Source organism: Mastigoproctus giganteus, chromosome 2 (genome assembly GCF_048544385.1).
Source record: "Mastigoproctus giganteus isolate SK-2022 chromosome 2, ASM4854438v1, whole genome shotgun sequence".
In the NCBI taxonomy this organism is placed as follows: domain Eukaryota; kingdom Metazoa; phylum Arthropoda; class Arachnida; order Uropygi; family Thelyphonidae; genus Mastigoproctus; species Mastigoproctus giganteus.
This window is the reverse complement of record NC_143576.1, coordinates 72,767,911-72,783,305: the sequence shown is the minus strand read 5'-3', so window position 1 is coordinate 72,783,305 and position 15,395 is coordinate 72,767,911. Positions and strand designations below refer to the sequence as shown.

At 36.4% G+C, this 15,395-nt stretch overlaps 1 protein-coding gene across 2 annotated transcripts in view; it reads right to left on the bottom strand.

Moving 5' to 3' along the window:
• The window catches only part of Smn (survival motor neuron), a 184,938-nt gene that overhangs the window by 44,224 nt on the left and 125,319 nt on the right, over positions 1-15,395 (bottom strand). The window contains exon 5 of one of the 2 annotated variants that reach the window (XM_090368511.1): positions 10,454-10,654. The exons of the other annotated variant lie outside the window; for it this stretch is intronic. Coding sequence (XP_090224637.1) covers positions 10,454-10,654 — 201 coding nt within the window. The remainder of the gene's footprint in view (positions 1-10,453; positions 10,655-15,395) is intronic. 2 annotated transcript variants of the gene reach the window in all.

Here is a 15,395-nt window from a genome sequence, read left to right as displayed (position 1 = left end):
CCGTATTGCCATTTCTCCTTATCTTTATTTAGACTTCGATGTTTTACGATGTTTTTGGTGTGTTACATGTGGGTGGGGAAAGCAGTGAGTGGCATCTCCCAATCATTGCTTTATATCTGACCGTAAGTCGAAATATGGACTTGTACCCAAGATCTGGAGTTTTATCTAAAGATCTTTCAAAATTGAAACCATGTGGTCGACCGCTGAACAAATTTATGAAATGTAATGGGAAGTATAGTGAGTCAAAGTAGATGACAGCACAATTTCAGGTTGATCTCCAAAGTTTTGCCAAGATCTGAGCAGTGTTCAAGACAAGAAGCACTGAGATAGACCAATGGACAACACATCAGCAGTCACTATTATACCACCATTTTAGAGGAAGATAGATTAGCATTAGTAGAGGCATATGATACAAGAAAGCAAGCTTATACGGCATCAGCCAAAAAAAGAAAAAAAAAAAAAACCCTTCGCATTCACCCATTCTCTCATTCTCTCCAAATTTGTTTATTTCTGCCTTGAACTTATTTAAGTTGTGACCTACACTACGACAAATGGAAGCTTGTTCCAACGACAACCTGGTGGCTAAAGGCAAATTTCCGCATATCTATTCTACACCTGTCTTTCCTCAATTTGAATTTATGTCCCCTCAGGTGAGTAATCTGAGCAATAGAAAAAAATCCCATCAGCATTGAGCTTGCTCAAACCATTCAGGGCCTTATACATCTCAATCAGATCACCCCACAGGTGTCTAAGTCTCTAGATGCTGCAATTTGTAGAACTTAAGCCTTTCTTGGTAACAGCAACTCTCTCTGTTCCATTCGCTAATCTTGTTGCCCTTCTCTGTAGATAATATGACCTGCCAAAAAAAAAAGGTTGCTGCTTGATGAATCCCACACTTGTTGTGAGATAAACAACAAGCAAAGTATAAAGGAATTGCAACACAGTTACTCACATGTTACTGACAAGAAGGTAAAGTTTTTAAAACACATTGATGAGACACGAGCAAGAGAAATTTTGCCACACAAGTCTGAACCTGAAGTCACAATCAGCTCAGTGGAAGCATCCACCTTTGCCACATCCCTCTAAATGTCATAGCAAAAATAAAAGGTGAAAAAAATAGTCATCATGACCTACAATTATGAAGGCATTATTGCCGCAGCTCAATCATGTGCCACTTGAAAGATCAGTAATTGGAGACTACTACGCAACCTGAAAATTCATCAGAAACAGACAAAGAAATTGGATGATAGTGTGCTTGTACTACATGAAACTGCAAGGCCTCATATCACACAATATGTAAGTTTGTATTCACTCACTGCAAGTGGAAAGTACCCCTTCCCATAGTCCTGATATGAGTCCTTGCAATTATGATCTATTCCCCAACATCAAGATACTGTTACATGGACAAAAATTTGACTTCAGACATAATAAGTACAGCTACCAAATGTATCAAACAGGTTACTTCAGAAGACAGTTAAACAGCATTCAAACTTTACTTGAGAAGTTTTGTTGAGAAGCAGTCATAAGGTGTGAAGTCAAAGTTCACTGAAGGTTTTTAATATAAATTGTTATAAAATAAATGCATTTTAAATTGGCCACTTTTCTGCATTACTTTGGGGATAACCCTTGTATTTTTAATTCTTTTAATAGTCAAATTTTTCATCAGAAAAAAATTATATTAAAAAAAATTAAAATTCATTAATAAATGGTCAAAACATAGGTATACCCTCACAAACTGAATACAAAAACCTTTTTCTAGAAATAAAATAAAAAAAATATGAGCACTTTCAAATGCAGTATGAGTAACCATGTTACAATTATTCCTCTGGATTGTGATGATTTGCCAGCATTTTAAGATCTGATTTTAGCTCTTCAATGAAATGTGTAAATTTGCTAAACCAACAATTCTTATATCTTTCGCTTCCCTTTTGAAAATTGATTACTATAGCAGACTAAATCTGAAGGGTGATTCTAACCTGATCATAGGTAGTGCTACTGCATGGCTGTGCAGAGACATACAGTTCTACAGAAAACAGTGACCAATAAGCTTTTTCCAATGTAGCAGTTTGCTTCTTGCTCTTCTTTCCTATTTTATCACCCCCCCCCCACAAAAAAATTCACTTTTAAAGGTTGTGACATATTGTTTATTAACACAATTATTTCATCCCCATGATCCTCCAGCTTTATATGTCTGGCAATCTTCTGTATATACAAGTGGTGATCATTTAATTCGTGGACTGGTGCAAGATCTTATTTTAATTGTCATCATCTGAATCTTCTGTAGATTTTTTCTTCTCAAAATACTCTTCCTTGAACTTTACACACTTTCACCACCATTGACCCACGCATTAGATGTTTCTTGCAAGCCATTTTTCGAAAGACTGCAAAGTGCTTCCACTGTGGCTCTGTGGGCATTGTCGGGTCGGACACAAAATGCTTGCCTTTTAGCACTTTATTTAGATGTGGAAACAGGAAGAAATCACACATGGCTAGGTCCGGTGAATAAGGGGGTGTGGTAGAACCTGAACACATATGGCAGTGATCAATATTAGCCATACAGGGCCTGGCACTGTTTTGATGGAGAAACCACTTAAAACAGGAAAGTTCAGTCACACCAGAATATGGCCGTCCTACCAAGACACTCATTACTGTAAGCTTCATTCATTTCTTTAACTGTTTCTGATTCATTTAAGCCCCATCTGACACAATAATGATTCACATATCACTGTTCCATCTTTCAAGCAATCACAAACGATTGCTTCAAAACAATCGTTAGTGACTCACAACTAAAAAAGCTCTCTTCCCGCAACACTAGCTCGACAAGTACTGGCAGCACCTCCAGTGGGAGTTATGAAAAGTTTGCGGGATAAACATAAAACTTTGCACCAGTTTGCAAATTAAATGATCACCCCTAGTATATTTTATTAATTTTCATTACATTTGTAAAGTTTATTTTTATAAGTTTTCTTTTTCCCTGTAATAGTTTGTTTTTAATATTATGAATATAATTTTTGAAAGTTTCTTTTATTGATATATTTAATAAAATTTACAATGGTTGTTACAAGATCCACCTTGAATACTTCGTCAGAGGGTACCATGACTCATATGGAAATAGCCAGATTTCTGGGTGAGTCATGATTTTATCCTTTGCAGAACCTGTGGCGCGTATTCATAGGTCAACCTAGATAATCACAGCTCACCTGGAGATTCTTTTCTTTGTCACCGTTGTAAGGAGTGTACTGATCTTAAGTTAAAATTTGGTGCATTGCTAGAACAATTTGAGTCATTGAAAAAATGGGTGCTTGCCATCAAGAATAATGTAACTGGGAACTCATCAGGGACTCAAGACTCTAGTAACCTACCAAGTGATGTCCTCCCGATTCGGGCCCCCAGAAGAAGTGTACACTACTACTCTTGTTCAAAAGGACTTAGTTCTATTAGGAGACTCCATTGTCAGGGAAACGGGAAATATTTTTGTAATAAGGATAGGTGGACTAGAAACAGGGTATGTCTGTCGGGAACCACTATTAATGATGTCACCAACAGCCTGTCAGATTTTAAGGGGGATAAACAGAATATTATTATTCAGGTGGGGACTAATGACATTAAGCATCTGATGATTTGTTAGACAAATATAGGACCATGCTGAAGAAATGCCACGAGTTAGGTCACAATGGCCGTCGGCAATTCTGCCCAGGCACGATAGGGGGGATTATATGCTGAAAGCCTTGTCGATTAACTCAAGACTTGAAGGACTCTGCAAGCAATGTTCCCTCTAATTTTTCTTATAGCTGCACAGTGCAGAAATGCACCTGAGTAAAACATTTTCAGCCAAGATTAAATATGTGCAATATTTTTACAAATTGTTTTAATTATAAGTAGGAACATAAATAATAATAAAAAAAATGTTAACAATAAATTTACAGCTGTTGTTGTTGTTATTTGGTTTTTAGGAGCATTAGAAACTAAGGCCATATTGCACCAGGGATATGTGGTGGTCATTCCCTGACCTTTCCGCATCTTCCATATTTGGTGGCTCATGGGCTCGAACCTGGTCTAATCAAGAAGCGTGTGCTGCACACTGTTGCTCCTGCCGACCTGACTTTACAGTTAGTTATTTATTTTTCTTGGAATTTTTCCCTTCTGTTCTTTCTACATTTATTGTTGCACCATTAGCTAAATGCAATTTGATTCTCATAAGGTCACTTAAATGATCTTCATGTATTCTATTTCGATTTTTTGTTTTAATTGAATTCATAGTGCTAAATCCTCGCTTGCAGTCTGCACTTGATGCTTGAAATGTTCCCATAATATCATAGAGAATGGATACGTTACTTTTTTTTTTTTTTTTTTTTTTTTTGTTAGTTGTTGGCGCATCGGCTTCTGTGGCCATAATGCACCTCCCAAGGTTTTTGCAGTACTTTTGATCCAAGCCCTAGGCGGGATTTGAACCCGCGACCTTTGGGTTGCCAGGCTGGATATGTTACAAAACTCTAAATTTGTAAGTACGAAATTTAAAGTGTCACTGAAAGTTTTAAATGTTCCAGTTTTAGTTTTTTCGGCAATTAAAAATTTTAATTCTAAATATTCTTCTGATATTTTATAAATAACATCATTTTCGTTATTTGTAATAAATCTTGAATATTTTTTTGCAAAGTGTATCACATTAAGCTTCAAAAAGTCAAAATTATTGCTTTCATTTGTGATAGCATTAATATCAAATACTTTCCAATCATTTAATTCATCATCAGGAAATCTGTTATCTAAGTGATGACATACACGTTTGATAAACCGAATTACAGCTGCAGTGTCAACGTCACTTTGAATTTTTGATAATACTCCTTTCACATTTTCGCTCCAGAAAATATTTTTTCCAAGATATTGGCTTCTTAATTTGTTTAATTTAGCTTTAACATATTGATGTGCATCAATAATGTTTAAACAACTTTTTTGTAGATATCTGCAAAGCGATGCAAGCACTCCTAATACATCATTGAGTGCAATTAATGCCACGATATTGTGAATTTGTCAAAATTTGTAAACAGTATTTACTAATAGGATCATTACATTCGTTAACCTGCTCATTGCAATATTTGATTAATATTTCATAATATTTTACTAAAGCATCAACTGCAAAATGTCTAGATAACCATCTGACTTCATTTAATGGTCTAAAAGATACAATATCGTGTTCTGTAACCTGGGCTAATTCTTCTCATTTTCATTTTTTTTTTATGCTAGACCTGCTAAACATTGTGTATACAGTTCTAAGTAACATCTCTATATCTTGCATAATAGATACATTTTTCCATGCATTGTCCAATCCTAAATCTTCTCGGTGTGCAACACAATGTTATTCAGATAGATGTAATATTCCCTTTTTGAGAATTGCTGCTACTCCATTTTTTCCTTCCAAGCATAACACTTGCTCCATCTGATGTGAACATTACCATCTTTTGAATATAAAGATTATATTCGTCGTACAAAAATTAAATTTTTTCTAAAATGACACTGTCAGTTTGTAAGCTTCAAAATACCTCCAAATACTGTTTTGTAATATGTTTCATTTTTCACTTGAAATTTAAAATACAAAATTAATACTTTTTGTACTGAAATATCAGTACTTTCGTCTACAATTAGCGTGTGGAAAGCAGATTCTCTTATTTCATTCAGGATATTTTTTAAGAGAACAGAATTTATATATTCAACAAATTCAAATGAATAATTTTTGCTTCTCCAATTTTTTGGTATATCTATAAATTTTTCCATGTGTTCATGAATGTCTTGTACAGAGTTCATTGATGCATTAATTTTTATGGCTAATATCACATCATTAATTAAAGCCATAACCATATCAAAATTTGATTTCAATCGTTCACTTTCCTTTTTTATGTTAAATACTTCTACAGTTTCTGTCAAAATACTTAAAACTCCACCTTTTTTCAGATTACTTAACTTGGTAACTGCATCTATATGTATCTTCTGACTTAGATGCCACTTTAAATAATCTAGTTTCCATTCTTCCCATTTTCTTCCTGTACTTTCTGCTTCTGTACAAAAAAAAAAGTATACAAGACACCATTTTCTTCATTGTATTGAAAAATATCTCCTAGTTTTAGGCTTTGCGTTTTGTTTGTTGATGGAATTTCAGCATTAATTTATTTTACAAGCCAATCCTTTTTAAATGTTTTGCAATATTTTTTATTTACAGTATTTACATCTTCAATTTTTCTTTTGGACATTTTTTATCTGAAAAATTTTAAAATTAAAGAATTTTATTAATTCTCTGTATTTTGTAAATGAAGTTATTATAAAATATTAGGAAAAATCCCATATTTTTAATGCATCATTAAATAGTTTATAAAAATTTATAAAAAAACTTTAATTTTTCATAATTTTACCTTCTTTAATAAAATAGTTATGTATTTTTACATAAAATGTATAACTGTTTATGTATAAATAGTTATACATAAAAAAAAATTTGGATCGGTAGATCCGCCAACATTCCGCCCACATATTTTTACATATTAATTAGTAAAAATTAATACGTAAAAAACTCAACTTCGAAAATTTCCATGATACATTCCTTATACACTCTACCCCTACATATACTGTGCATGCGTGTGGTTGAGTGGACGGAAGGTAAAAATGCTGACCTTCCAATATTATGTGGTATTTATATTATTTTTATAACAATAAACTCACCTTAAAAACATACAATATAAACTACAACCACTACTATCCTTTATATATATTTGTAATGTAATAATTTTTTTTCATATAAATAAAAATCAACACATAACTATGCACTATGTATTTGTAAATAAAAGATGTGCAATAGCAAATCTTATGGCATGAGCTATTCCCCCTTCCTATATCCATTCTTCCACTAATACTCCTGTCGCCATCTGTCAGCTGTGTGCGGGGGAAGTAAAAGCACCTGTGCAACTTCATAGAAATCAGTGCACAGCTGTGCATGCGCACAACTTAGGGCGAACCGTGTCAGCAAGGCTTTTTGGGGGAAATTTCTATCAGCTTAGCCAGCAATTATAGGCAGAAGGAATCTGTTTTGTAGAGATGGAATACATTTAAACAAAGGTGGTGCAAGAGTTTTTGCCATTATTATTGAAGATACCTTAATGGTTCAGGGAAACTGTTAGTTTAGGGGGACAAGGGTAATACAGGATATGCATTTATCTGATAATATTGGTCAAAGTAAAACTTGCACATACTTCAAGAGTTCTTGTTTGTTACTGTAAAAGAACATATCAGCAAGACATTCTGAGGGCAGAAACATTTCAAATGAGCGGGTGGCAAATGCCAGGGAAGTACGCTTAAATAACTTTAAGGGATGTGTCAGGGTAAAAATATACAAGAACATTAGGTCTTAATTGTTTATAGAGTAATATCAAAAGTGTTGTCAATAAAAGGAGTGAATTCGAACTGCTGGTTAGGACAAGTAACGCTGACATAATAGGGCTTATGGAAACGTGGTGCCACCCGGAGATAGGGGGGTGAAGAGTTTCAGTATGGTACGTATAATGTATTTAGGAAGGATAGAAAAATAGAAGGGGTGGTGGGGGTCATGCTTCTTATCAAAAGCAGCCTGAGCACAACGAAAGCTTTCCTGGATTCAGACGTTTCACATGCTAGTATAGAATCTGTATTGTGTGAAATAGTTGGAAGCAACAGTATAATGAGAGTGAGAGTGGGAGTAATCTACAGGTCAGATGATTGCAAAGATTATTATGAGAACCTCTACATGCAAATGGAATGGGCAAGTAAGCATCAATGTCATATTATGGGTGATTTTAATTTGCCTCTAACTGAACCAGATGACATAATAGGGCTGACAGTACAGGAACCAGTAGCAGGATGTGATCACAGAGTTCTACAGTGGACGAGAGAGAGAGAGAGAGAGAGAGAGAGAGAGCAGTAGTAAAAGGCAAAGGAATGAGTTATTTCAGAAAAGGAAATTACAATGCCTTAAGATGCTACATGGCATTTATAAATTGGATAGACATCTCACAGAGAGCAAATACAATTAAATTATAGTATACCTTTAAAACATTAGTCACAGAAGCCTTGAATGCCAATATACCATTAAAAAAATACTCCACAAGGAAGATTACAAGTTGGAAGAATAAGGAAATTGCCAGTTTACTTGACCAGAAAAAGACTACATGGATCAGTTACATAGCAATAAAAAGTACTGAAGCCTATAACAGCTAAAATTAATCTGTAATAGCCACAAAAAAGTTAGGCTGGCAAAGGCAGATTATGAGAAATTGCTAGCAAAGAGTGAGGATAAGGAATTGACATATATAAATGCAAACAGGAGAAGGACAAACCAGATTGGACCCTTATGTAATGGACATGGGATAGTATTAGATACCACAGCTGAACTCAACAGTTACTTTGCATCGATATTTACAGAAGAAAAACCCTTTGTGTCAATGAGATATTATTGGAGTGAAGGTAAAAAAAAACGTAATTAATGAAGTTGCAATTTTACGTTTATTTAATGAAAAAACTTTCAAGACTACAGGTCAGTAAGGCTCCTGGGGTTGATGGCATATACCCTATATTGAACAATTCTGGCACTGTTCAATTGCTTTGTATTGCCACAGCGCCATATAGTGACAAATTTTGTAACTAATTTTTTTCGCCCAATAAATGTCGAGTGCATTCTTTATTGTACCTGTTTCCAAATTTTTCTTCAGTACGAGCCTTAGAACTCACTCCAGAGCTCTCTACATGGGGATACTTTAATTTTAACAGCCCTGTATATGTAATAATTGTGTGTACAAATAAATGGAAAATGGAATGGAATGTCATGAATATACAGGGTGTTTCAGTTAAACGTTTCAGAACTTCTAAGAGGGGTAGGGTACATCCTGACAACTCGAAATCATATAGCAATGTGGGGTCGGAAATGCTTTCCTGAAGCGGTGTTGTACACAGAAGCACCATAAAGAAAAGAGACCGTAAGTGAGAAATCGTTTTAATAATACATGAAAAGAAGCAAAAGGTACACGGATTAAAGTAAGTGTTCAAAGTTTCTTCCACGGGCTACAATGCACGCCTCACATCTCCGACGCATGGACATCCGAACATTCTGGAATACTACAGGCGAATTTCGAATTTCTTCGGCAGCTACTGCGATTCTTGCAACCAGCTCCTCAGCATTGTCAACAGGGGTGTCATAAACTAGCGATTTCATATGACCCCAGAAATAAAAATCAAGACATGATAGGTCGGGTGACCGAGCAGGCCAACGCACGGGACCACCACGTCCGATCCACTGTTGACCAAATGTGACATCCAGGTAGTTACGAACATCTCCGCTATAATGGGCAGGGGCTCCATCGTGTTGGAACCACATTGTCTGTTGCGTCGATGCAGAAATCTGTTCATCTCTCAAAAGTTGTGGCAATACTTGCTGCAGAAAGATCAAGTAGATAGGTCCGGTTAGACGACACGGTAACAGGTAAGGTCCGATGAGGTGATCTCCCATAATACCGGCCCATACATTGACCGAAAATCGAATCTGTGCTGCACGACGTCGCACGACGACTTCTGTGTACAACACCGCTTCAGGAAAGCATTTCCGACCCCACATTGCTATATGATTTCGAGTTGTCAGGATGTACCCTACCCCTCTTAGAAGTTCTGAAACGTTTAATTGAAACACCCTGTATAGAGTTCTAAATTTAAAATTTATGTAACCAAACTCTGAAATCAATAATTATCATATTTGAATCCTAACATTTCCAGTTTATTTTTAATAAAAAAATATATATAAAAAAAACCCAAGTAATGATACTTTTGAAGTTTATTTTTATGGTATTCATATTTATAATTTTAAAACTGTATTATTTTAAATATTTTTTACTTATCAGAATATAATAAAACAGCATGTGGAATTAAAACAAAAAAGTTAAATCACCTCATTTTTATCCAACAATTACTATGTCAGTTAATAATATATTTAAATGGCAACCCAGCTCTGCAGAAATGTCGGTTACAGGATCTACATTTCTGTAGAGTTCAGGTTTTATCTTAAATATGTATTATCCACAGATCTGAAAAACTAAAAGATAATTTAGCCAAACAGTTCGCTTATGAGCAGACTACTCATTAACACTTCTATTTCTTGAACAAACAAATCATGAAAGAACTGTAAATTTTCCAGTGTAAACAATAGTTGACTTTACAAAAATTTCCAGACAGCAAATTGGAATTTAGGCAAACTCTACTGGAGTGGTATTGAATATTTTGGTGTCATTAGCCAGTCCACTTCAACCAGTAAGCAACTGCAAACAAATGTAGTATTAACTGTATCATAGCTATATCCTAAGAGGATAAAACAATATTGAATGTTAACTTTTATACTCTAACATATGATAATAAAAAAATGCCTTATTTGAAATGATTAAAAGTTTATACATACATGAGAATGAGAATAATTTGATGAAGCCATAGGTCCTACTGGAGGAGGAGGAGGAGGTGGTGGTGGAATTTGAAACCAACGGTGATGGTAAGAAGATGCAGTGGTTCCTTTTTCTATGTTATGATACCTTCGATTCTGCCCTTGCTTTGTTTGCTTTTTACAAGGTGGACTACTTGTTCTGCTACTGTTTAAGCTATAATCCTAAGGAAATTTCATAATTATTACCAGTATTAATCTGATGAAATACAAGAAAATCAGATTAATGAAACTGATCACTAGCCTCAAATGTTTTAGACCTAATAATTTTTCGAAATAATTAGGAAGATCAAGTAAAACTTTTCTAGTGACTAAAACTGAATAACAGTTTACATACCAATACTGTTAAACTATCACTATGTCTAAAGCATTTATTATTAGTACATGCCATAAGAAGCAAGGAAGCTGCTGCAGCATAAGAGACAGTGGGACTGTTAGTAACCCTGAGCATAACCCCAGTGTGCAAGTCCTGATATGCTGCAGCTAGTATAATGCAGGAGATCACCAAGGTATGAACCAAAGTTAGCAGAGGTCGAGGTGTGATTTCCACGCAACATGGAGGAATGCCTCTGTGTCACCAGGCAATAATGGATGGCAGATTAGCTTTAGTAGAGGCATATGATGCAAGAAAGCAAGCTTATGCGGCATCAGCTAAAAAAAAAAAAAAAAACCCACATCCACTTCACCCCTCCACTCGTTCGAAATACCTGCCCAGCTGAGCCTTAAATTTATTTAGGCTATCAACTTCCACGACAAGGGATGGAAGTCTGTTCCACCAACCAACTACCCGCTGGCTAAAGGCAAATTTAAGCACGTCTATACTACATCTGTCTTTCCTCAATTTGAATTTATGCCATCTCAGGTGATTATTCTAAGCAAGAGGAAGAATCCCATTAGCATTGAGCATGCTCAAACCATTCAAGGCTTTATACACCTCTATCAGATCACCTCGCTGGTGCCTTGTCTCCAAAAACTAATTTGCAAACCTTAAGCCTTTCTTCGTAAGAGTACCCCTTTGTTCAATTCACTAATCTCGATGCCCTTCTCTGTACTCGTTCCAGCAGCTCTACAGCCTTCTTGAAATGAGGCCTCCAGACCTGTATACCGTACTCAAGGTGTGGCCTGACCATTGCCTTATACAAGGGAATAATCACCTCCTTATCCCTGCTAGAAAAATTCCTGTATATCATGGACAAGACACCGTGAGATACCCTTGCAGCCCGTCTGCACTGCTCAGACAACTTCATATCTGCCTGCACAATTACCCCCGGGTCTCCTTTCCTCTCTGCCACTATCAGTGTAGTACCACAGAGTTGATACATTGCTCTGGGATTGCTGTTTCCCATATGTAGTACTTTACATTTGTCAATGTTAAACTTCATTTTCCACCTCTCAGCCCATCTGCTCAACCTTTCCAGATCCTGTTGAAGCAGCATAGTGTCAGTAGTGTCTTTGACAACCCTGCCAACCTTTGTATCGTCTGCAAACTTGGACATTAAGCTTGATATACCATCATCAATATCATTTATAATTACAGAAAACAATAATGGACCCAAAACTATACCCTGAGGTACTCCACTAATAACATTAGTCCACAATGAGCAGTATCCATTGATTACCACTCTCTGTCTTCTCCCCCTCAACCACCCCTTTATCCATAGCAGCAATTTGTCTCTATGCCACTGCTCCAATTTGTGCAGCAGTCTTCCATGCGCAACAGTATCAAAAGCCTTTCTAAGATTTAAGTATATAATATCAAAGTTATTCCCTGCATCCAGATCTTTTGTGACTGCATCATAGTATCCAATCAAATTGGTCAGGCAAGACTTCCCCTTAACAAAACCATGCTGTGTCCGAGCTATAACTGAAGTCTTGTCTAGATGATCCTGAAGTGCTTCTTTAACCAGTGCCTCCATTAATTTTCCTGGAACAGAAGTTAAACTCACAGGACTATAATTACTTGTGTCAGCCTTTGATCTTCCTTTGTGAATTGGGGTCACATTTGTACATCTCACTGTGGGTACCTCCCCTGAGTCCAAGGAGGCTCTCATAATTATGGCTTAGGGTTTGCTTACTTCCTTTGCTGCCTCCTTTAATATAACTGGAGGGGCTTAGAGGGGGAACAGGTATCCTGTGTGTTATCAGACACTCAGCCTAAAACACTGATGGATCCAATATCTCTCCATTACAAAAGATTTAGGAGAAGTCCGGTTGGCCTGCCTCCCTAAAATCCACTCATGCACACCTTCTCGATGGTAAGCCCTGTTACGTCACTTAGGTGGCAACGAACGTGTAGAGTGGTTCTCTTCAAGACGCCTGGTCAGCATGAAGAGGAAAAGACCAAACCCTCCAGCAATGAGAGCACAACAATACAAATGGCCCTCAGTCCCCAGCAGCTTTCGCTCTCCCTCTTACGGCAGCGAGAGGATCAGAGTGGAAGCAGAGGGTGCTAAGAATCTCTGGGTACGACCAGGCTGCCATGCACGGAAATTGAACTTGGCCTGTTATAACGTACGATCACTCATCGGTGAAGACACGATATTAGAGCTGGAAAAGGAATTAGAAAATGTGAATTGGAATATCATCGGTTTGGCTGAAACAAGAAGAAGAAATGAATCACTTATAAGTTTATCAAGTGGAAATCTGCTGTACACCAATGGAAACAGTGAAAGGAGTGAAGGTGGAGTTGGGTTTCTGGTCCATAAAGATTTTAAAAACAACATTTTGGAATTCAAAAGTACATCACCAAGGGTGTCAAGACTAATACTCAAGATTTCTAAGAGGTACAAGCTAAAGATTATAATGATTTATGCACCAACATCGAGCCATGATGATGAAGAGGTTGAAGAAATGTACACTGAAATTGAGTCTTCTAGATGAGCAGAAAACCCACTACACTATTATTATGGGGGACTTCAATGCTAAGGTTGGAAAAAGGCAAAACAGTGCAGAAAGAGGAACTATAGGAAATTTTGGAATTGGTGAAAGAAATAAAAGAGGTGAAAGACTTGTGGAATTTGCAGAATCTCAAGGAATGTCAGTAATGAACACTTTTTTCAAGAAAAGGGTGAACAGAAAGTGGACATGGAAGAGTCCAAATGGATTAACAACTAATGAAATCGACTTCATCCTCACTAACAGAAGATATATTGTGAATGATGTTACCGTCCTGAATAAGGTAAATGTTGGAAGTGATCACAGAATGGTAAGATGTACACTTGATATAGATGTAGGAAAGGAAAAAACTGACTCGAGTAAATAATACAAAGGTCTTTGAAATAACAGAGGAGGAGAAAAAGCAGTATGTACTGGAACTTAAGAACAAGTTTGAGCTTCTGCAGACTGCTCAGGACCAAGATATCGACGAGGAATATTACAACTTTCTGAAAGTGATAAAGCCCAAGAAACCTATAGGGAAACAGAAATCCAAAGAAGAAAAAATTAGTCAAGAAACACTTGTCATGATGAACCAAAGACGACAAATGAAGAGCAAGAAAAACACTGACAGGGAGAAAATTGAGTATACTGAGTTATGCAAAGCCATTAGAAAGAGACTTAGAGAGGACATAAGAAGATTTAACACAAGAAAAGTAGAACAAGCATTAAGGGAAAACAAAGGATTTAAATCAGCAGCCATGAGCAGTAATACAGAAAGACAAATGATACTGAAACTGAAGAATAGCGATGGTGTACTTATAAACAGCAGAGAAGGCATAATTCAAATAGCAGAAGACTACTATAGAGAATTATATAAGGAGCGAGGGAATGATACCAGCAGTGGGGAACATGGATTGCAAAGTAGCAACACATACGACATACCCGATATTCTTCCTGATGAGATAGAACATGCATTGAAGAAAATGAAGAATCGGAAAGCATCGGGGGAAGATGAAGTTACTGTAGAGTTGTTAAAATTGGGAGCAAGAGACACAACACAAAAACTGGCAAGGCTCTTCACAAAGTGCATTAGAAAAGGTGTGACGCCTAAGCAGTGGAATAATGCAATCATAGTTTTGCTGCATAAGAAAGGAGATAAATCAGAAATTAGAAATTATAGACCAATTAGCTTGTTATCCCATATCTACAAGTTGTTCACAAGGGTCATTACTAACAGATTAGAAAGAATACTTGATGAGAATCAACCGAAAGAGCAAGCTGGCTTTAGGACAGGATTCTCAACTATGGATCACCTTCACGTAATATCACAGCTAATGGAGAAAGCAAATGTATATAAAACACCATTATGCCTGGCATTTGTGGATTATGAAAAGGCATTTGACTCCATACAGCATAAGGCAATGTTTCGGGCACTGGAAAGACAAGGCATAGATACTCCATATATTATGATTTTGAAGAAAATATATGAGAGTGCTACATCCTTTATTAGACTAGACAAAGACAGTAGCAAATTTAAAATCGAGAAAGGAGTTCGACAAGGAGACACAATATCTCCGAAGCTGTTTACTGCTGCCCTTGAGGAAGCTTTCAGAAGATTAGACTGGTCGCAGAAAGGAGTCAATGTGAATGGAGAGTACCTAAACCATTTACGATTTGCAGATGACATTGTGGTCATAAGCCACGATCCCAAAGAATTAGAGGAAAATCTTAATCAGTTATGCAGAGTTAGTAAGGATTTTGGACTAAAGATGAATATGGCTAAAACAAAAGTAATGATGAACAAGTATGCCACAGAAAGGGAAATAATGATTGAAGGAGCAGTAATTGAAAAGGTGGAGTCATATACTTATCTGGGACAAGTTATTAGCTGTAATAATGATAAATGGCTGGAAGTCAAGAGAAGAATAAATTTTGGATGGATGGCATTCAGGAAATATAGTCACATACTGAAGAGCAATATCCCAGTTTGTCTGAAACGTAAAATAATGAATCAATGTATACTCCCCAC